Source organism: Buteo buteo, chromosome 5 (genome assembly GCF_964188355.1).
Source record: "Buteo buteo chromosome 5, bButBut1.hap1.1, whole genome shotgun sequence".
Classification (NCBI taxonomy): domain Eukaryota; kingdom Metazoa; phylum Chordata; class Aves; order Accipitriformes; family Accipitridae; genus Buteo; species Buteo buteo.
Genome location: NC_134175.1, coordinates 28128537 through 28154733, shown reverse-complemented (window position 1 = coordinate 28154733; position 26197 = coordinate 28128537). Strand labels below are relative to the sequence as shown.

The 26197-nt window shown below is 40.0% G+C and overlaps 1 protein-coding gene across 2 annotated transcripts in view; it reads right to left on the bottom strand.

Annotated features, from left to right (window-relative positions):
- The window catches only part of LOC142031228 (titin-like), a 244865-nt gene that overhangs the window by 1854 nt on the left and 216814 nt on the right, over positions 1-26197 (bottom strand). For both annotated transcript variants that reach the window (XM_075028344.1, XM_075028345.1), the window contains 33 exons: positions 25673-25969; positions 24982-25569; positions 24579-24881; positions 24123-24419; positions 23375-23662; positions 22988-23287; positions 22590-22892; positions 22119-22424; positions 20241-22007; positions 19850-20146; positions 18998-19285; positions 18606-18905; positions 16461-18527; positions 16068-16370; positions 15681-15986; positions 15296-15586; positions 14876-15175; positions 14466-14771; positions 13922-14227; positions 13528-13809; positions 12646-13239; positions 12257-12544; positions 11840-12139; positions 11094-11396; positions 10517-10819; positions 9814-10398; positions 9369-9674; positions 8977-9276; positions 8156-8731; positions 7756-8061; positions 7071-7664; positions 1005-6949; positions 765-918 (listed from right to left, as the gene is read on the bottom strand). In XM_075028344.1, coding sequence (XP_074884445.1) covers positions 765-918; positions 1005-6949; positions 7071-7664; positions 7756-8061; positions 8156-8731; positions 8977-9276; positions 9369-9674; positions 9814-10398; positions 10517-10819; positions 11094-11396; positions 11840-12139; positions 12257-12544; positions 12646-13239; positions 13528-13809; positions 13922-14227; positions 14466-14771; positions 14876-15175; positions 15296-15586; positions 15681-15986; positions 16068-16370; positions 16461-18527; positions 18606-18905; positions 18998-19285; positions 19850-20146; positions 20241-22007; positions 22119-22424; positions 22590-22892; positions 22988-23287; positions 23375-23662; positions 24123-24419; positions 24579-24881; positions 24982-25569; positions 25673-25969 — 20049 coding nt within the window. The remainder of the gene's footprint in view (positions 1-764; positions 919-1004; positions 6950-7070; positions 7665-7755; positions 8062-8155; positions 8732-8976; positions 9277-9368; positions 9675-9813; positions 10399-10516; positions 10820-11093; positions 11397-11839; positions 12140-12256; positions 12545-12645; positions 13240-13527; positions 13810-13921; positions 14228-14465; positions 14772-14875; positions 15176-15295; positions 15587-15680; positions 15987-16067; positions 16371-16460; positions 18528-18605; positions 18906-18997; positions 19286-19849; positions 20147-20240; positions 22008-22118; positions 22425-22589; positions 22893-22987; positions 23288-23374; positions 23663-24122; positions 24420-24578; positions 24882-24981; positions 25570-25672; positions 25970-26197) is intronic.

Below are 26197 nucleotides of genomic sequence, written 5' to 3'. Positions count from 1 at the left end.
TTTGATTCATGATGTCCAAATTGCAAACATTAATTTATAAATGAAACAAGTAGGAAACAGAACTGTTACTAATATGTATGAGCTTGAAGGAGAAACATACTTAAGAAAAAACAGGTTGTCACACAGCGTTTCCTACTAGAACCATTACTAGCGTTAGACACTGAGAAATTGTGTGTGTTCAGTTCATGTTTGTAGAAGCTATGAAACATTTTCAAGTTCTTAGAAGCATGGTATAGGAAAGTCTATTTCACTGCATTGTTCTGTAGCTATAAAAGGCAACAGAAAAGATCGATCACTGCAGCTTTCCTTTAGACCCAAGCACAGTCATACAAGCAAATCATAGCAACCCCTTGATGCTAGGAATGGGGATATGGTACAGCCAGTAAAATACTAAACCCAGTTCAGTTATGGCTAAGTTACCATAAAAATCTTTTAATTGTGGAATTACTTTGTTTTAATGGAACAGATTCTGTTAGTAAATGAGGAAAGAGTCATTGCCAGGTCTTAACACAGTCATCCTGGAAGGAATGCTTCTAGCCATCTGTTGATGTAATAGAGCATATCTCTGCTCCTCTGTGGGTGTTATAAAGATTTCTAATGCTGTTTTAGTTCTGTGTATATAATATACAAAAGAAATAGGAACTTGTTAAAATATCTAAATCAACATTACCAGTGGCTTTTATCATAAGTAAGTCATTTTAGTAGACACACCACAGCAAAAAGTTGTGATTAGTCTGAACACAAGACCTGGAGAACAAACTTACGGAGTACAGTCAAAGATGCTGTAGCGGAGCACTGCCCATGGTAATTTTTTGCTTTGACTGTGTATTTTCCGGTGTCACTCACTGCTGCATTTCGAATCTCAAGAGAATAAATGTTTTTAGAGCGTGTTACTCTGATGTGCGATGAAACAGCAATCTGAGGAGGGAAAAAAATGGTTTCATTAAGATCAGTTTTATGAATAATTCTAATTTTTCAAGTAAATATATTAAATGAATACTTACAGGTTGATTATTCTTAAACCACTCAATTTCAGGAGAAGGATCCCCAGAAACTTCACAGGTGAACAATACATCTTGTCCTTCATTGACATTTTGAGACTTAGGCTGCATGATAAATGCTGGTTCGTTGGAACGCTCTTTAGAAAAGGTCAGAACATACTGGCATTTAATAATGCCTTTGTCAGTTTTACCCTCACAGGTGAGAATACCTTCATCTTTATTACTAGCCTTTTTGATAGTTAGTGTGTGATCACTTCCAGAAACACCATATCTGTAATCATCTGAATTTCTCAGCTCTATTCCATTCAGCACCCATTTTACTTCAGAGGCACCAGGAATGTTGGCTTTCAATGTCACTTTCTGCCCTTCAGACACTGTCATTTTAGTTGAAGAAGCTTTAATTTCTGCTTTCAATTGTTTGACATCTTCAGTAACAATTGACTTTTTAATGACTTCTTGAACTGCTGCTTTTTCTTCAGTTGCCACTGCTGATTTCGTTTGGGTAGAACCTGTAAGCACCTTATCTTCTTTCTGAACTGGTTTATGAGTTTCAGATACACCTCTTACCTGGGAATAGATATTTTTAAATACTTGGCCAGTAAACTGGAAGTTAGTTTTTGAAACGCCTCCTTCCCCAATAATTTCACAGGTGTATTCTCCTTTATCAGATTCCATGAGTTCATGGATTTTGAGCTCATAGGTGCCATCTGCTGCATAATGAAACTTGAAATGATGGTCTTCTTTCAGTTTTTTGCCGTCCTTATACCAAGCCACTTCTCTGACACTTAAAACACTGCTTTCAACTGCACAGGATAACTTTACCTTATCTCCTAGAGTTTCTACTTTCAGATGCTGTTTTATCTTTGGTGGAGAAGCAGTTGGTAATTGTATTTTCTCTGCTGGTACTGTTTTGTCTCCAGGTGGTGACTTTGCTTTTGGGGGGCCACTGATGGGTTCAGGAGATTTTGCTCGTTTAGGAGACTTAACTGGCTCTGGAGACTTTACACGAGGCTCAGGAGATTTGATTGTTGGAGGTGATGTAATTGTTTTTTCAGGAATTTTTGTTCTTTGAATGGTCAAAGTAAAATGCGCTTCCTGTCTTCCTTCAGAGTTCTCCACCACAACAGTGTAACTTCCTTCATCTGACATCTGGACCGAAGAAATTTCAAAGGTAGACTTGTACTGTGTTCGTGTTACTTGGAAGCGCCTCGAAGAAACAATGGGTTGACCTGCACGGAACCATGTTATTGTTGGTGCTGGTTCACCATCAACGTCACAGGAAAATCTTGCAGTCTCCCCTTCAGAAACTGTGACTGACCGTGGCTTTGTAAGGATTGTTGCCGGTAGAGTGCTTTTAAATGCCTTGTGTGCAGTCCTTTCTTCCAATGATTTTTCTTCAGCCGCAGTGATTTTTTCTTCAGAAGCAGCATAGTGTTCATATGATAGAAGTGATTCTCTTGTTGCTGACATTTCTGATTTGACCTCTCTTACTGAGGAACTTGCTTCTGTAGCAGATGCTTTCTTAAATGAGGAGATTGCATATGCCTCTGTTTTTGTCAAGTCAGGTAAAATTGACCTTGGTACTTCTTCATCTCTTCGCTGGGAAGAGTATGTAGTGTAATCTCCTCCAGTTACATCTAGTGTTGCATAATCAGAGCATTCCCCTTTGTAGTTTGTGCATACAGCCCGGTATGTTCCACTGTCATCAATGTGGCAGTCGAGAATCTCCAGAGTTAATACACCGCTGGTATTAGTAAAATGTATCTTACTGCTCTCCTGGAGTTCAATACCATTATGGTACCACTTCACTTCAGCAGTTGGTTTTGACTGGACATTTAGAATGAACCTGGTATTATGGCCACATGGTACCCGGTGTGAGCGCATTCTCAGGGTAATGCGAGGAGCATGGTCAAGGGTAAAAGGCTGCTGAGTCAGAACTTCGTATTTCCTTTCCATAGTTTTCTGAGTTTTCAAAGCAGATTTCATGGACTCATATCTAGAAAATATATCAAATCTTGCCATCCTCTCAAACCGAGAGAGCGATCTTTCACTAGAAACTGGGCTAGGTGAGCGTGGTCGAGTTCTCTCTGGTGTTGGGGATCTTCTCTCACTTTCTTCAGGTGGCCGTGAGCGAGGTCGAATTAATTCAGATACAGGACGCATCAACTCAATGTAAGTTGGAGAAAGAGATCTTCTTCTCCTTAGTAATCTAGAGGGAGGTGAAAATTCCCTGTGAACGTGTTGCACCATTTCTATTTCTTCTTCTTCTTCTGATGTGATCTCAGTTATTTCTCTTTCCCTCCTTCTCCTGAGTCTACTCTTTTCCTCCTCTGCCATATATTCGAGCTCGCTCCTGTATTCAGAGAGTCGTTGAGCAGTGCCAACAGGACGGAGCAATTCTTCATCCTCTTTTTCATCCATTATTCTTTGCTTTTGTTTAGGTGGTCTGTAGGCAGCCCTGTCATGGCGTTGACGAAGCTCTGCATAGCTTGCACTGGTGTCAGCTTTAGTTGGGATGTGATAGCTTGAATACCTCAGCTCTCTTTTTCTTTCTTCCTCTGAACTGACCTGTGCTCCTGCCATAGAATACCGAAGGGCAGACAGTTCAAAGCGTGGGGGGCTTCTTGGTGGGGAAGCAGAAAATCCTAACTCCAGTTCTTCTTCAAGGCGTAGTCTTTCTTCTTCAGTTCTCTTCATGGCTAAATAGTCATCAATAGGCAGGAGTAATTCCTCATCAGACAAGTCACCAAGTGATCGCCTTCTTGGTCTATAGTAATATTCGTAGTCTGGAGATGGGGTATGCCGACGTGCTGGTCTCACAATTTCAAGATCATCTTGTGTTAGCTTCGGTATGCGCCATTTAGGCTTATACTGATCAGAAATGCGTGGCAGTGGCATCACGTAGAATTGCTCCCACCTGGAAAGACGTATGCGTTTCTGGCGTTTCTGAACAGTTCTCTCAAGTTTTCCTGGCATTTCGTACTGGTCTCGCAGCCTCTTATACCACTTCATGTCTGACAGAGGCACAAAGTGTTTAATGTTCTGATCTTCCTCAAGAGTAGTGCGCACATGTTTGCGAGGCTCTGGGACCTCATACGGCATACGAAGTCTTCTTTCTTCCTTCTTTTCTTCTTTCTTAATTTCATATTCACCTTTGACAGTCTTAGTGCTAACAGCTGGTTTATATAAGATAGCAGCTTCTCTGAGAGCCTCTTGTGCAGTTTGTGTCAGTGGAACAGCTTCAACCCCAGAAAGGATTTCTGCCATTCGTAAGGTCTTGTCGATTTGTCTCTGTACGTGCTTCTCCCGTTCTTCTTCAGTCTTGTACTCACGCTTGACATATTTCAAGCGTTCAACTTTTAGATAAGCCTGACAGCTTGTAGATCCAGCACTATTTGTAGCAGTAACTCTGTAATAACCACTGTCTTCTGGTAAAGTATCTCTGATATGCAAAGCATAATAATCTAAACCTTCATGAATTATATCAAAGTTAGGACCAAAGGATAGAGGTTGACCATCTTTCTCCCATTTCAGCGTTGGTTTTGGTACACCAGATACCCTGATCTCAAAACTGACGTTCTGGCCTTCTTGACATTCAGCATTTGCCAGCAGTCTTTTAAACATTGGCCTTAGTGTGGCATCTGCTGGAGGTGGATGCGGAATCACAGTCAGCTTGGCTTTGCAGCTGTCTTCGCCATATTTATTGCGTGCTACAATACTGTATTCGGCATCATCCTCTTCAGTGACGTTATTGATGATGAGTTGATAAAGGCCCTTGTCTGATTCAAAAGTATACTTCTTATCATCATCACCAGGTTTGATTTTCTGGCCTGATTTGAACCATGTTAAGCGAGGTTCTGGGTGAACTGTTATAGTTACTCCAAACCTGACATTTTCTCCAACATATGCAGTGCGGTTATACAAAGGCAGAGTAAATTCTGGTGGACGCTCTAATAGTCTCATAGTATCAACCCGTCGTTTCACTTTCCGAACAGTTCTGCATCTGTAGTGCTCAGAAATTTCTCTCACACCTTTAACAAAAAGTTCTGCATAAGAGCTGTCTTCACCATAGTCATTTACTACCTTACATCTGTAGGTACCATCATCAGATTTAGAAACATCTTTGACATACATGGTTGCCACACCGTCTTCATATTTGATTTCATATTTCTCATTGCTTTCTAATTGCCTCATACCAAAGTACCATGTGATTTGTGTGGACTGATCATAGTTTTCAATCCTACATACATATTTGGCATGCCCTCCTTCTTCTGTAACAGTATGCTTTATCTGCCCAGCAATGGGACCAATGTCTATCGGTGCAACTTTAACTTTAGCCACTGTTATGCCTTTCTGAGATCTAATCGCACCTCCACAGGAAATGCGGGCTACTGACACAACTGTGTTCCACTCTTTCTTTACTAGAGTTTGGTAGTAACGCCTGTGCCTCAAGGTCTTGATGGCTTTAGTGCTGGTCTTTTCTGTCTGCTGTTTTAGCCACACATGGTTAAGCGCTTCAGCAGCTGTCATCCGAGCTTTTCTTTCCTTTACTAGTAGGCGATCAATGAAGTCCATGGCCTCTATGCTTATGTCTTTGAATGCTTCATCATCAAAGTTGTATTCAGCATTTAGAATATTTTCAATAACTTGTTGGTTTGTTTCAGCAATGAAAGGATTAATGCCACTGAGAAGTATGTATGTTAGAGCACCAACTGACCACATGTCAGTAGCTGTGCTGACCAAATCATGATGATGTACTTCAGGCGCATAATATTCAGGAGAAGTGAACTGGAGTCTAAAGCTGTCTCCAGGCTTCAATTGTCTGGCTTGACCAAATTCAACAATTTTAACTACAGAGCTTCTTCTTGTGAAGTAAATAATATTGTCTGGTTTAATATCAAAATGTCCAATACTGTGGCGATGTAAAAATTCTAGTGCATCGCAGACCTGGCGTACGTAACTTACTATTTCTCTTTCATTAAGTTCAAATGAAGCTGTGCTGATCCTTTCAAAGATGTCAACTCCAGAAATGAATTCAAAGATCATGACCAATTCTTCTAGGCTCTCAAATGATTCATGAAGATACAGGATATTTCGGTGCCTAGCAATGTTTAGAATGGAAATTTCTTTCTTTACCAAAACTTGGTCAGCACCCTTTACTTTGACAAACTTGGCCAAGTAAGTCTTTTTTGAAACTGCCTCAACACAGCGGTGTGCAATGCCAAACTGCCCACGTCCAAGCTCTTCTGCAATCATATATTTATCATAGAGTTCCTTTGTAGAATAGTGAGCTGCTTTAACTGTGGTGACTTCTCTGGTCTCATCAACTTCTTCATCATAGTTCATTACTCTGGTCTTATCTTCCTTTGTTATAATTGGATCTGTAGGTTCAGAAGGCTGGCTTTGGCCAAACTTATTTTCTGCAATTACACGGAACTGGTAGGTGGTCTTGCCAAATAGGTTCACCACTGTGTATCGTGTATCACGAGCTTGTGCAACACGAATCCATCGCTCTGCTGTTGTAGCACGTTTCTCAATAATGTAGTTTATGATTCTGCTTCCACCATCAGTAGCTGGTTCATTCCAGGTTAAGTTGACTGAATCCCTTGAAATGTCAGTTACCTTCAGACCTCTTGGTGGATCAGGCACATCAGCCACATCTAATTCAACTGTTTTTTGATCGATTCCGAATCTGTTTTTGGCACAAACAATGTAAAACCCTGCATCTTTTCTGTCAACACCATTTGGGAAAACAAGCGATGTGAATGATCGCGTAACAATGACTTGGTAGTGTCCATTAGTATCAATGAGGTCTTGTCCCTTCTGCCATGTGATCACGGGGTGAGGCTTGCCGCTGAATGGAATCTTGATGCTCACTACTTCCCCTCGGAGGGCATGAACAGCTCCCATGCCTTCCAGGTTTTTGGGCAAGTGAATCTTTGCAGGAACTGGAATAGAAAGAGGAAGAAAAAACAACACATGAGCAAAAGTACATGAGAAGAGCACCAATAGTCTAAATATTCAAAGTTTATAAAGAATTTGTCTTAGGAATCAAGACCCTTCATTCACCTTCAACATCCAAAGAGGCAGTGCCAGACACAGATCCTCCTTGGTTGGTCGCTCTAACTTGATATACTGTGGCATCATCATCCGTTACATTTGTGATGACCAGCTGGTGATATCCACCCTTGAATTCCTGTATCTTGATCTTTTCACCATCTGGCATGATTTCTTTGCCCTGTCTGTACCACTTGACAATTGGTTTTGGATGCCCAGTGACTTTGCAGACAAATGTGGCATTAGCTTGAAATTTCACATTCAGATTCCTTAGTTCTTCCTTGAAATGTGGAGCTTGAATTGGTACATCAGATTTTGGAATGACTGGTTGTGATACCTCACTCCACTCACTTTCACCACCAAGATTTTCACATTTTACACGGAACTCATATTCAAGACCTTCAATAAGATCTTTCACAGAATAGACTGTTTCACGAATTTCATCTGTTGTTACAGAAATCCACTTGTTTTGTTTTTTCTCACGCTTCTCAAGATAGTAAGTTCTAATCTTTGCACCACCATCACTTGCAGGAGGCTTCCATGAGACAACACAAGAATCCTTTGTGACAGCACTTGCTACTGGCTGACCAGGTTGTCCTGGTTTTTCTGTAAAGAATAAAAAAGTTCAAAAACTGGAGTGAGCTTGCCTTAGTAATTATAGGGGTATACAGAAATTGATATTTTGACATCCACTTACCAAAGGGAGGCTTCATAACAACAACTGATGAAACCTCCAGTGCTTCACTAATGCCATATGTATTCTGAGCAGAAACACGGAAATAATAGCCTGCATTTTCAGTTAGGTTAACAATTCTACAGGTCGTGCCTGAAATGCTTGAAGATACAAGTTGCCATTCTGCTCCTTCCTTAGCTTCACATTTCTCTATGATGTAATTGGTTATCATAGCACCTCCATCGTCCTCTGGTGGTTTCCAGCTTATCACCACAGAATTCTTCAGTATAGACTCTATAACGATTGGTCCTACCGGTTTCTCTGGCTTATCTGTGTAAAAGAAGCAGCATGATATTTTTAGTTCTTTTGCCAGTAAGTATTTGAGAAAATATTCCACAAAAATAGTGACAATAAAATTAATTACCTTGTATTTCCACATTAAGTACAGTGTCAACTGTTCCAAATATGTTACTGAGTTGCACTTTGTACTTTCCAGCATGAGTCTTGTGCTGGACATTCTTAATAGCAAGATGAGTATAATGCTCTGTGTTCTCAATAGTAACTGTTTCTGATCCTCTCAAAGGTTTGTTGCCATAGAACCAAGTTATTGCTGGTACTGGTCGGCCAATATACACAACGTGAAGGCGGAGGGTGCCACCTGCACCTGCATAGTACTTCTCTTTCAATGGGAAGCCAGGGTGGAACTGAGGAGGAGCCTGCAGTAATAGCTTGCCACTAGTTTCAATTTCTCCGACATCATTGGTAGCCATACAAGTGTAGAGACCTTCATCCTCCTGTTCATCTGTTATTACTGTCAGTGTATGATTGCGTCCATCAGATGACATTTTGTATTTTCGGCTTTGCACCAGTTCTTTGCCGAAGCGGTACCATTTAATATCAGGCAAAGGTCTCCCAACAATCTGGCATGTCAGCTGAGCTGCTTCACCCAGTTTAGTTGTAACATCCTGCATTTCTTTTTTTATGGCAGGTGCTTCTCCAGCTACGACAAAGAAGATTAAAAAATAGTGAAGTTTACTATGAAATTTTCCTCTATTATTGTATTACTGGAAATTAATTTTCATTTATACTTTTGCCTCTTATACTTGAAAGACTGTGCTTTAGGACAGTCATGTTGGCAAATAACATGTAAAACAAATAGGCAGCATGTTAAGTGCAGCACTGTGGTTTATGACACAGCAAATCACAACAACATCAGAGCAACTATGATAATATATGTTTGCTTACATGTTAATTTAGTTTTCACTGCCATAGCAGTCCTCCGAGGTCTGCTGAGGCCGGTCTGATTTTCTGCAAAAACACGGAACTCGTATTCTGTAGCCTCTAGTAAACCTCCTACTGTAAACTGCCTGTCCTTGATGCGTTCTTTATTGCATTTTTTCCAGGTGCTTTCTCCAGACTGGCGATATTCAACCCAATAGCCAAGGATCTCTTTGCCACCATCGCTTTCAGGCCGTTCCCATTCTAATGTAATGCTGTCCTTAAATATAGATGTGATCTCAATTTCTCCAGGTTGGCTTGGTTTGTCTGAAAATGAAAATAGACACAGAAAATAAATTCCTTTCTAAATGTCACTAAGTTGCTCTTCAGAAGATCTGTTAATGCAAACATTTTCTTACCAAATGGATCCTTGCATACAACTGGTTCAGAAGCAGCACTTGCTTCACTTTCACCAATGTCATTTTGAGCAATGATACGGAATTGATATTCAGCATCTGGAACAAGTCCTGTGACTGTATACATTGTAGTGGTAATCTGTGTCTTATTATGCCGGACCCATTTTTCTGTAGATGTCTCTTTACGTTCAATGTAGTAGCCAGTTACACGAGAACCGCCATCATCTTTAGGTCTGGACCAGGACAAGTTGACGGAACTCTTTGTAACACCAAGCACTTCAGGTGGGTTGTTTGGAGGCTCTGGAGGATCTGTTAGTAATTATAATAACAAAATTAATAGAAATAATAGTGACATAGCATTAAAACATTTGCATATACTATTGCACTTTTAGAACCATAATGTAGTAATTAAAAATTATTTTTTAAAAAAATCTTAAAGAGGACTTACTTAGAGGTGTCTTTGGTACTGCTGGTTCTTCAGATTTGAGGGATTTACTAATACCGAAATGGTTTTCAGCAGAAACACGGAAGTGATATTCCACATTTTCTTTGAGCCCTTTCACCACTAGTGATGTCCCTTTCACTCTAGAGTCAACAGTGTACCAGGCAGTCTTCGGTACTTCTCGTCTCTCAACAATATAACCTAGGATATCTGCACCACCATCATCTGTAGGAGGTCTCCAGCTTACTCTGACAGAACGAGCTTGTATATCATCATACTCAAGTGGCCCTTCTGGTGGATTTGGAATGCCAATCACTCTGACTTTAATATACACAGCTTTTTTGCCACACTTGTTTTCAAGTGCCAAATCATAGGTGCCTGAATCTTCTCTTTCTGCATCTTTGATCACAAGTTCCGTGTGAGTGTCAGAAGTCGCAATCATGGCCCTCTTGCTGATGTCATGTCCTTCTTTTGTCCATTTGCATATTGGGATGGGCTTACCCTTAATGGGTATTGTAAGCCTGATAACTCCACCTTGTCTCACCATGAGACCTTCCTGGTATTTTTCGTCAAGTTCATAGTCAGGATATTCTGTAAACAAAATTAACATGTCATGCTATGTCTGTTTTACAGATTATATCATACCTGCTTTAGGGAAATACTTTTTTAGGACAACTTTCAATGAGAGTTAAGACTTGAAGTGTCTTACCAAGCATTTCTGTTATTTTGACTGTTCCTGGCACTTCAGCAGGTTCTCCTGGTCCGCCAGCGTTACAGGCTAGCACACGGAATCTGTATTCTGCGCCCTGGGGGAGATGTGTCAAGGTGTATTCACGGATCTTGGTTGGCGTGGTATTGCATTTGGTCCATTCAAATTGATCAACCTTCTGCATCTCAATTAAGTAGCCAGTAACTTTAGAACCACCTTCATCTTCTGGTGGACTCCAAGCCAGGGAGACAGATGTTCTTGTAGTATCAGTGACTCTTGGATTCTGAGGCTTACCTGGAGGAGCTGGAAGAGAAGATGAATGGGGGGGTGGGATCTTTTTATGAATATTTAAAAAGTGTAACAAATGCTAACTTGCAACATATGATCTGTATTAAGTCTATAGGATTTATACAGGAAAACTTACAATGAAAGTCTTTCACTAGTATTTTATTGGGTTTCTCCAGTCAGAATCTCACTTATGAATTCACCCAGATAACTTTCCAAATTAGAAAGAAGAGTAAATTTTACTAGTATCATTCTGCCATAATGTGCTTAGTCTATGTAGGAAAGTACTTACCAATTGGATCTCTAGCGACAGCAGACTTCGAAGGACGGCTGGGTTTCCCAGTGCCTCTGGCATTGATTGCTGTGACTCGGTGTTCATATTCTAATCCTTCAACCAACCCAGTGGAACGATAACGAGTCATAGTGACTGGAACTTTATTTACACGGATCCATCTATCTGCTCTAACTTCTTTGCGTTCCACAATATAACCGGTAATCTGTGAGTCACCATCATCTTCTGGAGGATACCAAGTTAATGTCATGCCATCTCGAGAGATATCAAACACTTCTGGAGTGCCAGGAGGACCAGGAATACCTGTAAAAACATAACGGAATTAGCAAAGAAAGCATCAAATGATTCTACACATTAGTAATATGCAACATATTGTGAATGACAGTGTAATATCAATGTCCTGTCAAACTTTTTATCAGCAGATATCAAAGTACTTTGCAAACTAGGTCAGTGAAATACTACTGGTTTTGTAATGGGATCATGCAATTTTTCAAGGCTAATGGTAGACTTGAGCAGAAAAATTGAAGTTTACCATCCAGTTTCTGTGCAGTGCATCTATAATACCTATAGAGATTTATGGATGGCATTTTTTTCTGGAAGTATAACAAGACTACTGTGCATCATAATGTACCATTTTATTTGGCAAAAGGAAGTAGTAACATCTAGAAAAATCTTATCTATATAAGCCCATTTAAATATATATTTTAATTTTTAAAGGTAAAGGATAAGCAAAAATTCAGACTTACGTATTCTGCTCTTGCATTCTATAATTTCTGACTGCAGGTAAGATCCAATTCCAAAGCGGTTTGTAGCAGCCACACGGAACACATATTCTGCACCTTCAACAAGTCTGGTGAACTTAAATGTTGTCCTGGTTACTGACTCTGAAACTGGCAGCCATCCAGGACGGTGAGCATCGCGCTGTTCTACCACATAGCCACTAAGGGTAGCTCCACCATCCAGTTCAGGTGGCTCCCAGGAGATGGTTACATAATTTGAATCAATTTCATCAATTCGGATAGGTCCAACAGGTGGTCCAGGTTTGTCTAGGAAAAAAAGAAAATTAAAAGAAAAAAAAAAAGTGGAGAAAAAGAATCATATTGCTGATGTAAAAAAGTTCAGTTGGAGAAAGATCATGGGCAATTATTTTCATAAATCCTTACCAAGGATTATAACCTTTATTGTATCACTAACTGTTCCAGTTGTGTTCTTCAGTTCAAGCGTATACTCTCCAGTGTCATGTATGGTGGTCTCACGCACAGTTAATTTAGCCATTTTGGCAACAGTCTCCATTTTGATGCGTTCTGATTCTTTTAGTTTAGAACCAGCAAAGAACCAAGATGCAGCTGGAGGTGGTCGTCCTTCAATTGGAATAGCTAACTCAATGGGTTTGCCAGCAGGTACATGAATTGTCTTCTGAGGTATTCCAGCGAAGTCAATTGTTGGTAGAACTAAGAAAAATAAATCATTGATATTTTTAATATCCATTTTACAACTATCATGTTCATTTGGTGTATGCTTCACCCTGTTATTTTTAACAGTAGATACCTACCTTTTTGGTCTTGTACTGTCACTGCTGTGACAATCTCTCGTGGTTCTGACACGCCCTTCTGATTCTGTGCTCTGACTCTGAACAAGTACTGTTCACCTTCATTGAGAGAGATAATTGTATGCTCATAGACGGTAGGCTTCAGTGTCACTACCTTCAACCATCTTTCTGTTCCAGCTTTGCTGGCCTCAATAACATAGCCAGTCAATCTGCTGCCACCATCATGTGGTGGTTTCTCCCATGCAAGAGTAACAGTTGATTTAGTGGTGTCAATCACTTCGAGTTTTTGTGGTACCATGGGGACATCAGATACTAGTACCGCATCAGATGTTTCACAAGCTTCACCAATGCCGTAAATATTTTCTGGTAGTACTCTGAAATAATACAAAGCTCCTTCTAGAAGTCCAGTAACTCTATAAAATGTCTTGCTGCATTTGATAGTGACGGTCTTGTAAGCTCTCATGGAAGCTTCACGTTTCTCAATTATATAATTGTTGACTGGGGCTCCACCATCAATGGTCGGAATATCCCAAGTAAGTGTCACAGAATCTTTTGATACTTCCTTAATTCTCACTGCAGCTGGTGGACCAGGTGTATCTAAACCAAAACAAAACAAAGTTTTTTTTTTTCCTTTTGGATCCTTTCCTTTTACAGTCAATGACTGCTTCTGCATAAAAAAACCCAACAATGCTGGGATTTGATTTATAAACTAGCACAGCTTTAGAAACTACATTTTCCTTTGGTTTAGATTGTTTCCCTGACTTCCCAAACTTTCTCATGTTATTTAAACTGCAAACTTGCTTTGGAAATGAATGACTTTCTTATTCCTGAGCAACATGCACTATGAGTCATGTACTGCCCATACACAATTGTAGCAGTACTTACCATACACTTTTACAGAAATAGTTGCAGATTTTTTCCCTGATTGATTTTCAGCCTCAATAACGTATTTTCCAGCGTCATACCGATTAACTTTATCCACAATAAGCAGAGTGTAGCTGTCTGTAGTATCAATAATAGCTCGACTTGCAAGGTCAACACCCTGCTTGCTCCATGTGATTACAGGAGGAGGTCTGCCAGATACAGAGACCATTAGGCGCAGGGAACCACCAGCTCTGACTGTAACTGTCTTCTTCAGATCATCAGCAAGCTCAAGCTCAGGTATTTCTGATGAAGGGTGTAAGAAACATGGAATTAATTAATGTTTTAATCAATTAATTAATAGTTCTAAAGGAAAATATAATTATTCCTTAAAATATATATTAAGTTTTCAAATTACCTATTCTTTCCACAGGTTCTATTTCTGCTGATGATTCACTAAATTCACTCATACCATTCACATTTGTAGCAGCAACTCTGAATTGGTATTTCTGTGCTGTTTTAAGACCAGTTACGGTGAACTCAGCATTCCTCAGAGTGGCAGTTGTATGTGGACGATACCACTGTTCAGTACCTTCTTCTTTCATTTCAAGAACATAACCTAAGATGTCAGCACCACCATCATATGTGGGCTTTGACCATGCTAAACTGATGCTGTGCTTAGTAGTATCCACAACTCTTGGAGCTGAAGGTGGTGCAGGAGTATCTTTGAAAAAGAAGAAAATCATTTCACATTGGTGCAGGAAACATTTTACAGTTAAAAAACTTTCTAAACAGCTAATGCCAGGAAATGCGAACTATAACTGCTTTTAAGTTTATTCTAATACTAGCTAGTTCAGTGATACCATATGTGGTTTTGGGTATCTTAGTCAAAGTGTGAGTGTGGGTTTATGGTCCATTATTATAAGTAAATATTAAAATATGTTTTAAATGTGTTAACTTACATGACGGTTCTTTACATAATATGTATTGTGAGGCTTCGCTAGGCTCACTGTTCCCAGCAGCATTCACTGCAGTGACACGGAACTGGTACTGGCTGCCTTCCATGAGACCAGTGACTTTCAGTCTGGTATCATAAACAGTGTAATCTCTGTTCACTCGTGTCCAGCGCAGACTTTTCCTTTCACGTTTGTCCACAAGATAGTCCTTAATCTCACTGCCACCATCTGATTCTGGTTTTGTCCACTGAATAATGACATGTTCCTTGCCGACACTCACTTCTTCAGGAGCACCAGGCCGTGTTGGGATAGCTGGTATTTTTAAAAGGTGAAAAAAGAAATATTATTTAACAAATTGTTTATCTAGGAGAAATACTCCACAAATTCTGATGCAGAATGGAAGTAGTAACACTCACTGAAAGCATTCCTGGCAATCACAGGTTCTGTTTCAAGTGGAACACCTGGTCCGTATTTGTTGACAGCTCTCACACGGAAGATGTATTCGTTATTTTTAATAAGTTTTGTTACCACATGTGATAAAGTCTGGCATTCAGCCTCAACAATAACCCAGTGAAGTCTGCTGGTTTCACGCCTTTCTACGATATAGTGAGTGATTTGTGCACCTCCATCTTCCTCAGGCATGTTCCATGCCAGAGTACATTTCTCTTCTGTTACTCTGCTAACTGTAATTTTGCCTGCACATGGACCTGGTGAATCTGGGTAGAGATGAAAATAAGTATTGTTATTAGCAGCTAAGGAAAAGCGTTTCACTCTTATTTAAAATAATGCGGGGTTTTTAGTATACTAAGTATGAATATTAATCATAGGATACATACCAAGCACTTTGACAAGAACAGAGATTTGTTTCATCCCACTGGCATTTTTAACTGTTAGAGTATATTTTCCACTATCACTTCTGTCACAGAACTTGATAATTGCAATGGCTCGTTTGCTGGTGTATTGCAGAGATATCTTTTCACATAGATCCAATTCCCTGTCACCTTTGGACCAGAAGACTTTTGGTTCTGGTTTCCCACCAATGGCCGCATCGAGAACAAGATCTGATCCAGCCCTAATGGTCACAACTTCTCCCTGCAGTCTGGCATCGAGTTCAGCCTTTGGTGGTGCTGTCATAAGGAAAAAGAGATTAAAAACAAATTATATGACAGTACTAAAAATGGAACATTATATTTTTAGTTGTTCCAAGTGAATATTTCTTACAGTATTCATCTTTGCAAATGACAGCACCAGTTGATTCAGATCCTTTGCTAATCACACCAGCAGCATTCTTTGCTAGTACACGGAATTCATATGCTTCATCTTCACTAAGAGCTGTCACAGTAAAAAAGTTTTCTGAGACAATGGTATAATTGCATTTCAGCCAGCGTCCATCACCAGATTTGTTATATGGTTTGCGCTCTATGATATATCCGATAATTTTGCTTCCACCATCATAAAGGGGTGCTGACCAGCTAAGCGACACTGTAGATCTGGTGACATCTGTTACTTCTGGTCTTCCTGGTGGATCTGGAAGAATAAAACAGAAAAATGAGAAATGCAGTTCTATCTTAGCTTAAATAACAGCATAACTCCAAAAGTAATACTTACCAACTGGATTTTGAGCCACTACTGGTCTCGAAGCTTCACTAGCTTTGCTAACACCTGCAGCATTTAGAGCATAGGTTCTGAATTGGTATTCTAGGCCTTCCACCAATCCTGTGACTTTGTAGTTGCATTCACAGCATGGCACTTTGTTTTCTTTCACCCAAAGGATGGTGTTGCGCTCCTTCTTTTCAACCCAATATCCAATGACTTTGCTGCCACCATCATGATAGGGTTCCTCCCAGCGAATGGCCATGGCAGTTGCAGACACCGAATAGACTTCTGGCCTTGAAGGCGGACTTGGTGGGACTAAACACAAAAAAGACAGGGAGTAAAATGTTAGTTATTACAACCACCTCAGTCAGAGGAAAAGAACAAATTTTGAAGTGTTTCACTTACCGAATGGATGCTCAGCAACAATTGGTTTTGATTCAAGGGGTTTGCTGACACCAAATCTGTTTTCTGAGCTTACTCGGAAACTGTACTCCTGGTATTTTGTGAGATGAGTGACTTTGATCTGTGTACGTTTCACACTGGAATTTACCAGCTGCCATGCTGTTGTGCCAGATTCACGTTTCTCTACAATGTAGTTCGTAATGTCACTGCCACCGTCATCTTCAGGTTCTTTCCAGGTCAACACACAGGATTCAGCAGAGACAGATGATATTTCAATTGGGCCAGTGACAGGACCTGGCCTTCCTATGACTACCACTGTGACAGTAAATGTTTTCACACCAGCAGTGTTTTCTAGTGTGAGGTAGTATTTACCAGAGTCACCCCTCATACTGTCCTTTACAGTCAGTGTGGTTCTGTCTTTTGTTGTCTTGATGGTCACTCTTTCAGTTTCCTTCAGCCTCATCTCCTCAAGTTTCCATGTCACTTTTGGAGCTGGGCGCCCACTGATTGGTATATCAATAGTAAAGGTGCTTCCAGCCTTGCATGTTATGAGCTGTCTGCTTATTTCGCTGAGATCTGCTGTTGGTTCAATCTGTGGCTCCTTAATAATAACAGAAGAGAAAGCTTCTCTTGGCTCACTGTAGCCAGCATCATTCTTTGCCTTGACCCGGAATTCATATTCAGTGTTCTCCACAAGGCCTTCAACAGTGAAAGTAAGTTGTTTGGTTTGTCCAGCTTCAATCCAGGATTCAGAACCTTTTTGTTTCATTTCAAGAAGGTATCCAGTAACACGGCTACCACCATCATGATCAGGTTTAAGCCAGGCTAAAACTACAGAAGATTTGGTTGTATCAACAATATCTAGTCTCTTAGGTGGAGCAGGTTCTTCCGTGGCTACAACTGGTTCTGTTAATTCACAGGGTTCACCTACACCATATTCATTTTCTGCTGACACTCGATAGTAATATGGCACACCCTCTGCCAGATCAGTGACCTTAAAGATTTGTCGAATGCATTTTGAACTCACCACTTGCCAGCTACGACGGCTTGCTTCCCGTTTTTCCACAATGTAGTGATGGATACGTGAACCTCCATCCAGAACAGGAGCATCCCACATTAAAGTAATAGATCCTCGAGTCACGTCTTTAAATGTAATAGGACCTGGTGGACCAGGTGTGTCCAAAACCTTGACAGTAAATGTAATAGACTTACTTCCACTGTTGTTTTCCACAGTAAAGACATACTTGCCAGCATCATTTCTATTACATTCCTCCACAGTCAATGTGCTGAATGAATCAGTTGTTTGAATGTCAGCACGCAAGCTAAGATTAGCATCTGCTTTGGACCACACAGCAGTAGGAACAGGTCTTCCAGAGAAGGCAATAAATAGACGAATGCTTGCACCTGCTCTTACAATATGAGTCTGCTTGAAATTTGCATCGATATCAATTTCAGGTGCAGAAAGCCTGTCCACAGTTTGGATGGAAGCAGGAACTTCACAACTTTCTCCTTTGCCAGCACCATTGACAGCACTAACTCTGAATTTGTAGTGTTCTCCTGCCTCCAAATCAACAACGGTATATTTAGTAGCAAGAACAGTCTCTGCATTGACTTTCTGCCATGCTTCAAGATCAGCTTTGCACATCTCAATGATGTACCCAATTATTTCCATGCCTCCATCAAAAACTGGCTTGGTCCACTCTAAGCTTACACTAGTCTTTGATGTATCTGTCACCTTTACAACATTAGGAGCACTTGGTGGGCTGACTGGTTCTCTACATTTAATCAGCTTTGAAACGTCACTTGGAGGTCCAACTCCTGCAGCATTTTCAGCCATGACATGGAATTCATACTCATTGCCTTCAATAAGGCCAGTTACTCTGTATCTGTTCTCAGTAATGGGCCTCTTACTGGATACTTTAACCCAGCGCATGCTCTTCTTTTCTCTCCTTTCTAGAATATACTCATTTATCTCACTTCCACCATCTGATTTTGGTCTTGCCCATGTGAGTGTGATACTGTCTCCTGTAACATTGGTAGGCTCTGGAGTTCCTGGTGCGTCAGGGAGAGCTAAAAAAAGAAAAACATCATGAGAAAGACAAGATGGTAACTCCGCAGTTATTTCTACAGAATCGGGTAGAAACTTACTGTAAGGTATTTGTGCGGTAACTGGATCAGACTCCAATGGTCTGCCAACTCCAAATTTGTTCACTGCAGAGACACGGAACTGGTATTCATTGCCCTTAATTAATTTAAGTGCTGTGTAGGTGCAAGCTTCACATTTATCTTCAACTAATGCCCAAGCAATCCTGCTGGTTTCACGTTTTTCAATTATGTAGTGGGAAATAGAAGCACAGCCATCATTAGCTGGAGGCTCCCACCACAATGTGACTTTTTCTCCAGTAATGTTTGTGAATCGTATTGGTCCACCAACTTTTCCTGGTGTGTCTGCAATTTTAAAGGTTCAGAATTATAATTTGATGGCACTTAGAATAAAATACTGTTTTAAAAGAGCATGCTGAAAGTGTTTGGTGCAGTACCTTGTACTCTGAAGGTAATAGCTTCTCGTTTAGTGCCTGATGCATTTTTGGCTTCTACTGTGTACACTCCACGATGATCCCGGGTAGCATCTCTAATGAAGATTGTACTATATCCAATAGCTGTAGTTATTTCTATATTCATTATTTTCTCAATCTCCTTACCATCCTTAAACCATGTCACTTTAGGTACTGGACGTCCTTTGATTAGAGCTTTAAGTCTAATGCTCTCTCCAGCTTTAACAGTAAGGCCTTCGAAGTGCTCAGGGCCAAATTCAATTGTTGGAGCAACTGAAAAAGGAAAATATAATTCAATTCCCATATAGCTAAGTATTTTTTCCTGATACACTTTTTAATGTTCTAATTATAAAAGATTGTTATATATAGAATTCTTCCACTTAGAAAATGGCATTCTCTAAAAAGCAGTTATTACATGAAGTATAAACTTATTTTTCATGTAAGCACCCAGTGTATCATGTTAACAATAGGTGAAAGACACTGTTAACATATGCTGTCACAGTATGCCAAGCTACCTGAGGCATATTTTCCTTTCTAAATTATTCAGTGAATCAGAATATTACAGTTTATGATTTCTTTCTAACTTTGCTACTGCTGCTTATCCAACACAGATGTAGACTTCCATGCCTTTCAGCAATTAATGACGTACGTCTGCAGATTTGGGTCTTTAATTTAGACCCTCCCACCTTGGAGTACAAACAAAAATGTTCTGAATTGACTGGAAGGACCTCAGCCACATGTTCTTCCCCCCTTGGCCTCCCATTTCCCATCAGTACAGCCAGAAGTTCTAGCTGGCTTTGGTACCCAAATACAAAGATATTAAGAAGCAATTCTTACTGTTTTCATCTCTGGTCATGATATAGCCTGAAGACTGTGAAGGCGGGCTGATTGTACCAACAGCATTTCTTGCAAGCACTCTGAATTCATATCGGTCACCTGAACTGAGTCCTGTAACTGTATATTGGCATTCACTGACATCAGTAAAGTTACATCTGAGCCAACGGTCTTCACTTCCTTGTCGTTTCTCAATGCTGTAAGCCACAATCTTACTGCCTCCATCACGCAGTGGGGGGGTCCATTTAAGGGTGACTGTTTCCCTGGTGACATCAATGTAATCAGGAGTACCAGGTGGGTCTGAAAGGAAAAGAATTAAAATTTATTTTTATCACTGCCCACCATAGTCTACAAGACTCGAACTTTCTTGCATGAGTGATTGATATTCACTCACCCACTGGAGAAACTGCCAAAGTAAATTTGCTTGGCTCACTAGGTCGGCTTAGACCTGCAGTGTTTTCAGCATATACTTGGAACTGGTAATCCAGGCCCTCAAGCAGTCCGGTAATCCTGTATTCTCTGCTAGATATTAATGCAACATTAACCTTCTGCCACAAAATACTGTTTCTTTCCTTCTTTTCAACGTGGTATCCAATGATCTCTGAACCACCATCATAAACGGGAGCATCCCAAGATATGGTCATTCCATCAGCGGTTATGTTGTATACAAGAGGCTTGCCTGGGGCACCTGGTGGTCTAAATTGATGCTTTGCTACAACATCTGCTGAGACAAGAGGTGGGCTCACTCCGTATCTGTTTTCTGCACGAACTCTAAACTGATATTCAGTGTCTTTAACGAGGTTTGGTACTTTGAAAGTTGTTCTTGCAGCACTCGAACACACCAGCTTCCAGTTCATTTGCGAAGTTTCTCTCTTCTCAATACTGTAGCCAGTAATTTCTCCTCCCCCATCATCTTCAGGAGCTTCCCATGACAAAACTACACTATCTGCTTTGATTTCATCTAGTCTTAAAGGTCCTTTTGGCTTGGATGGAGGGCCGAGAGTGATGACAGTGATTGTGAATGTTTTTCTGCACACTACATTGTCAAGAATTAAAGTATATTTGCCACCATGCTCCTTTTTCACATTCTTGATGCTTAAGCTTATCTTGTTTTCAGTTTTCTTGAAACGAAGATGTTCAGTTTCTTTAAGAGGGAGGTTGTCCTTGAGCCAGCTCATTGATGGTTTAGGTTTACCTTTATAGGGCAATTCAATGTGCAGGTTATGTCCAATTCTTACTGCAATTTGACCTCCAGGAATATCAGAAAGGTCAGCTTCAGGTGTTATTATATATTCTTTCACTGTAATGGGTCCAATACTAACACTGTCACTCATGCCTTTTTCATTTTTAGCAAAGACTCTGAATTCCATGACAGAAAGCTCTTTAAGTTTTTCAACTTCAAATTCACAGCTCTTGCTTGTGCCTGCATATGTCCATTCTTTTTCTCCTTGCAGTTTCTTTTCAATAACATAGTCCGATATAATGCTACCACCATCATAGTCAGGTTTGCTCCACTGCAATTTAACAGAAGTCTTTGTAGAATCTTTCATGGCTAGGTCTTTTACAGGTCCAGGTACATCTGCAGCTTTCACCGGTTCAGTTGTCTCACAGGGTTCACCCAGTCCAATTTCATTTTCAGCAAGAACACGGAAGAAGAATGCAGTCTTCTCTGACAGGTTAGTTAACTTATAGGTGGTATGAGAACACTTTGTTGTTACAGTTGACCAGGCCCTCTTTGTAGCGTCTCTTTTTTCAACAACATAATTTGTTATTTCAGAACCACCATTAATGAGAGGTGGCTCCCATACCAGTGTAACTGTGCCACGAGCAACATGCTTAAGCTGCAGCTTCTGGCAGGCAGATGGCGTGTCAAGTACTTTTATATTCACAAATGATGATTTTGCTTCTCCAACTCCATTTTCAATTGTAAGAACATATTTTCCTGTATCATTGCGGGTAACTTGAGGAATAGTAAGTAGTGTAGATGATTCTGTGTTCTGGATGATATATCTTTCGTCAGTCCCAAGATTCTTGTCACCCTTTCTCCAAGTGACTGTTGGAGGAGGTCTTCCTTTGAATGGAATCATTGTTTGCACATCTTCACCTGCTTTAGCAACAATAGAGGTCCGGAGAGCAACATCCAGATCAATCTCTGGTGCCACTGTGGAAATAAGTAAAAATTAATAAGGCATACTTGGAATGTAAAGTAAGAAATGCTCTGAAAAAAAAAAAACCCACAAAAAAAAAGATAAATCACTGAAAAGTACAGTACCAAGAATATCTTTAGCTTGAACGGGTTCCATCATTTCAATAGGCTCTCCTTGTCCAGCACAATTTATAGCAGACACACGGAAATAATAATTAATACTTGGCTGAAGGTGGGATACAACATACTCGGTTGTTCTCACTTCTCCCTTAGTACTGACTACAGTCCATTCTTGCTCTTCACCTTCCCTTTTCTCCACCACGTAGTTGGTAATTGGACTTCCTCCATCATAAGCAGGTTTAATCCAGCCAAGGGTAACAGATGTCTTGGTTGTATCCACAACTTTCAGCTTTGTTGGTGAGCCTGGCTTATCTGTAAGTGATAGGTTATGGGGAGAAAAAAAGTCAGCAGCCATATTTACAATTAATCATAAAGAGGAATAAAATTTGCCCTCAGTTACATTGGTGCAATTCCATTCTAATTGCTCATTGCCCATTGTTTTCTAATTAATTAGAAATACTGCACATTGTATCTTACCAACAGGATCTGCAGCTTTGTAGAAGTCAGAAGCTTCAGAGAATGGACCTTGTCCAGCTGCATTGACAGCACAAACTCGGAAATGATATTCACTGTTTTCAGTCAGACCTGTTACTTTCTGTCTGGTGTCCCGAATGGTTTCTTTAGTAACCTTGAACCAACTCAGACTCTTCTTGTCACGCTTCTCAAGAAAATATCCTGATATTTCACTGCCTCCATCAACAGTGGGCCTATTCCAGACAACAGTCATAGAATTCTTGGTTATCATTGTAACTTCTGGTACACTAGGTGGTCCAGGTGTAACTGAGTAAAAAAAAATATATGTCAGTAGATCAGTACTACTTAAAAATAATACACAAGACAGTTCAGTTGCATAAGTTATTTTGTATGTTTCTTACCAAATGAATTTTTGGCTATAACAGGTTCAGACTCCAGTGAATCACCAACTCCAAACTTGTTCACACCACGGACACGGAACACATATTCATTTCCTTTGATGAGTTTTGTTGTAGTTATGATACACCCCTCCAGTTTTTCAGAAATTAAAGACCATACAACCCGACTTGTCTCCCGCTTTTCAACAACATAGTGTGTTACAGGTGCACCACCATCATCTGCTGGTGGGTCCCACGTTATTGTAATCTTTTCAGCAGTGACCGTCTTAAACTGTATAGGTCCACTTGGGGGTCCTGGCTTGTCTGTGGAAGGCCGAAGAAAGAAGATGTTAAGTATTTATTACTGAGTTATTGTTTAATAGTATAATACAGTCTTATCTCAAGACATACCAAGTATCTGTAGTCTAACATGGGCTGATGCTGAACCCATGGCATTCTTCAGTTTTAACTCATAGGTGCCACTGTTGAGTCGGGTTGCATCCTTGATGAGTATAGAAGCAAATTCTGTTGTGTTTTCAATAGACATTAGTGCACTGGTTTGTACCTCGTTGCCATTTTTGAACCATTCAATTGTGGGTATAGGCTTGCCTGAGATGCCTAGTTTTAGCTTAACTGAAGTTCCTGCTTTATATTTCACCACTTCTGTGTATTCTGGTGGCACATCAATTTCAGGTGCACCTTAAGAAAAAATAAGTTAAAAACATATTTATTTTAGACTTGTATTTAATAAAACCAAAAATAATAGTCCTGTATTTAAGCTAATAGTTACAAACATTTTATAAGTACAGATCAAAGTAAAGATAGCATGTATAACTTAAATCATAAACCTAGAACAAGTTAGAACTAATCCTACCAAGAAAAGGCAACCGCATGTATAAATATAACCACTTTGGCCATGGGGCATGGGCAGACTTCTGTTGCTTATAGAATAAAGATAACATAAGACTAAAAATGCAGATACAGCCAAAGTTGTTCATTACATTCATGTGCAAATAGCTCACAGTCATTCAAGCTTATTGACACAATCACTGTAAACTAGCCTTCCATATTTAAAAGACTATGATTCTACAAAACAGCACTGCCTTTAAGCTTCCTAGTACCACAAAATGGTACCGTTATATCATTGCAAAACACGTACCGTACGTATCAACACATGTGATGGGACCCACAACATCTGAGGGGTTACTAATGGAACCAACAGCATTCTTAGCAAAGACCCGGAATTCATACTGGGAATTCTGTGTCAGACCAGTTACTGTGAACTGAGTCTCAATAACATTGGTGAAGCTAGCTTTTGTCCATCTGCCATCTGGAAGATCACGTCTTTCTACGATGTATCCAGTGATCTTGCTACCACCATCAAATGCTGGCTTCTGCCATGACAGAGTGATAGCAGTCTTGGACATATCTGACACACGAAGGTTTCTTGGTGGTTCTGCAGTAGGAAACATAAGAGTATTGCTGATGAATAACAGCTGTTTTGAATATTGGCTTACTGTACAGGATGGAATATCACAGGGGTAAAAAAAAAAAAAAAAAGCACTAAAGCACTACTTAAATGGTTGGGCTTCTTTATTTTCTAGGGAATACATACCACAAGCATCAATTGCAAGGACTGGATCAGAAGGATGACTTGCTTTTCCGATGCCAGCTGCATTTTCTGCATAAACTCTAAATTCATAGATAAGGCCAGCACTGATGGTGGTGACTTTGAAGTGAGTTGTGCGAATGAGGGTCTTGTTAGCCTTCTGCCATAATATACTATTCCTGTCTTTCATTTCCAGGTGGTATCCAATGACTGCACTGCCACCGTTAGTGACTGGTTCATGCCATCCAACAGTAATACTCTCTCGGGTGACGTTCGTGACCCATGGTGTGGAAGGAGGGCCAGGGGTAGCTAATGATATAAAAAGAAGTGATTAATTGTTAACAAAATTGTATTTTCAACATCAGACCATTAAAACATTGACCTATGGTGTGAGAAGCATATTACTCACTGTAAGGAAGCTTGACGACCACACATTGTGAGTCTATGTGATCGCTGATGCCAAAACGATTCTCAGCTTTGATGCGGAATTGGTATTCTTCTCCTGTTGTGAGCTTCATAACTTTGATAACAGTTCTAGCAACGGTTGCAGACACTTCAGACCAAGCAGCAGTACTTGTTTCTCTTTTCAGTACGATGTAGTTGGTAACTTGACTTCCACCATCATAAGCTGGAGGCTGCCATCTGAGTGTTACACTCTCTTCAGTGATATCACTAAGGACAACAGGACCAACAGGAGGACCGGGTCTATCCAGCACAACAATATTAACAAATGATTTTGTGGTACCACTTGAGTTGGCAGCAGTAATGTCATATCTGCCAGCATCAGCAGCCACACTTTCTTTAAGGTTAATGATGAGACTTTCTGCAGTGGTTTCTGTGTGAAATCTCATGGTAGGTTTCAGTGGAATACCATCTCTAGACAATGTCACCTTTGGTATTGGTTTTCCAGAAACTGGAATTTCAACTTTCAGGTTTGATCCCGCTCGAATATATACAGTGTTATGAGGGAAGCCCTTCATGTCAATCTCAGGTGATTCTGAAAAAGAAAACATTTTCAAATCATTAAAAAATGTTCTCTCTTTTAAAATATTAATCCAATCTAATGTGTATCAACCTTTGCCTCATGTCAGAAAGCATACCTAATTGTTCTTTAACTGTTACAGGGAGCAGTAGTTCCTTAGGATCGCTTAAACCAGCTTGGTTTTCTGCAGACACCCTGAAGAAATAGTCAACATTCTCCTTAAGGCCACGGACAACATGATGAGTTGTCTTTACAACTGCACACTTAACCCATTTTTGCTGTCCTTTCTCAAGAGCTTCAATGAGGTAGCTCACAATTCTGCTTCCACCATCATGTTCTGGTTTTAGCCATGAAAGAGAAACACTGTCCTTTGTGACATTTGTTACTCCAAGTTTTTCTGGTGGGCTGGGTTTTTCTAAGAAAAAAAGTGCAACAGGTTAAACAATATAGCAAGTATTTACTTTTTATTTTAGCAATTACACAGGAAAGCCATCTGGATTGAGAAAATGTATTTTAAAATAAATTTGTATATTAGAAACATTTTAAGTAAAATGCAAGCAAAATTTAAAATTCAAGCTATTACTTAGCTATTTTTCATTTGTAAAACCACAGACATACCTACCATAATATTATCTTTTTACTG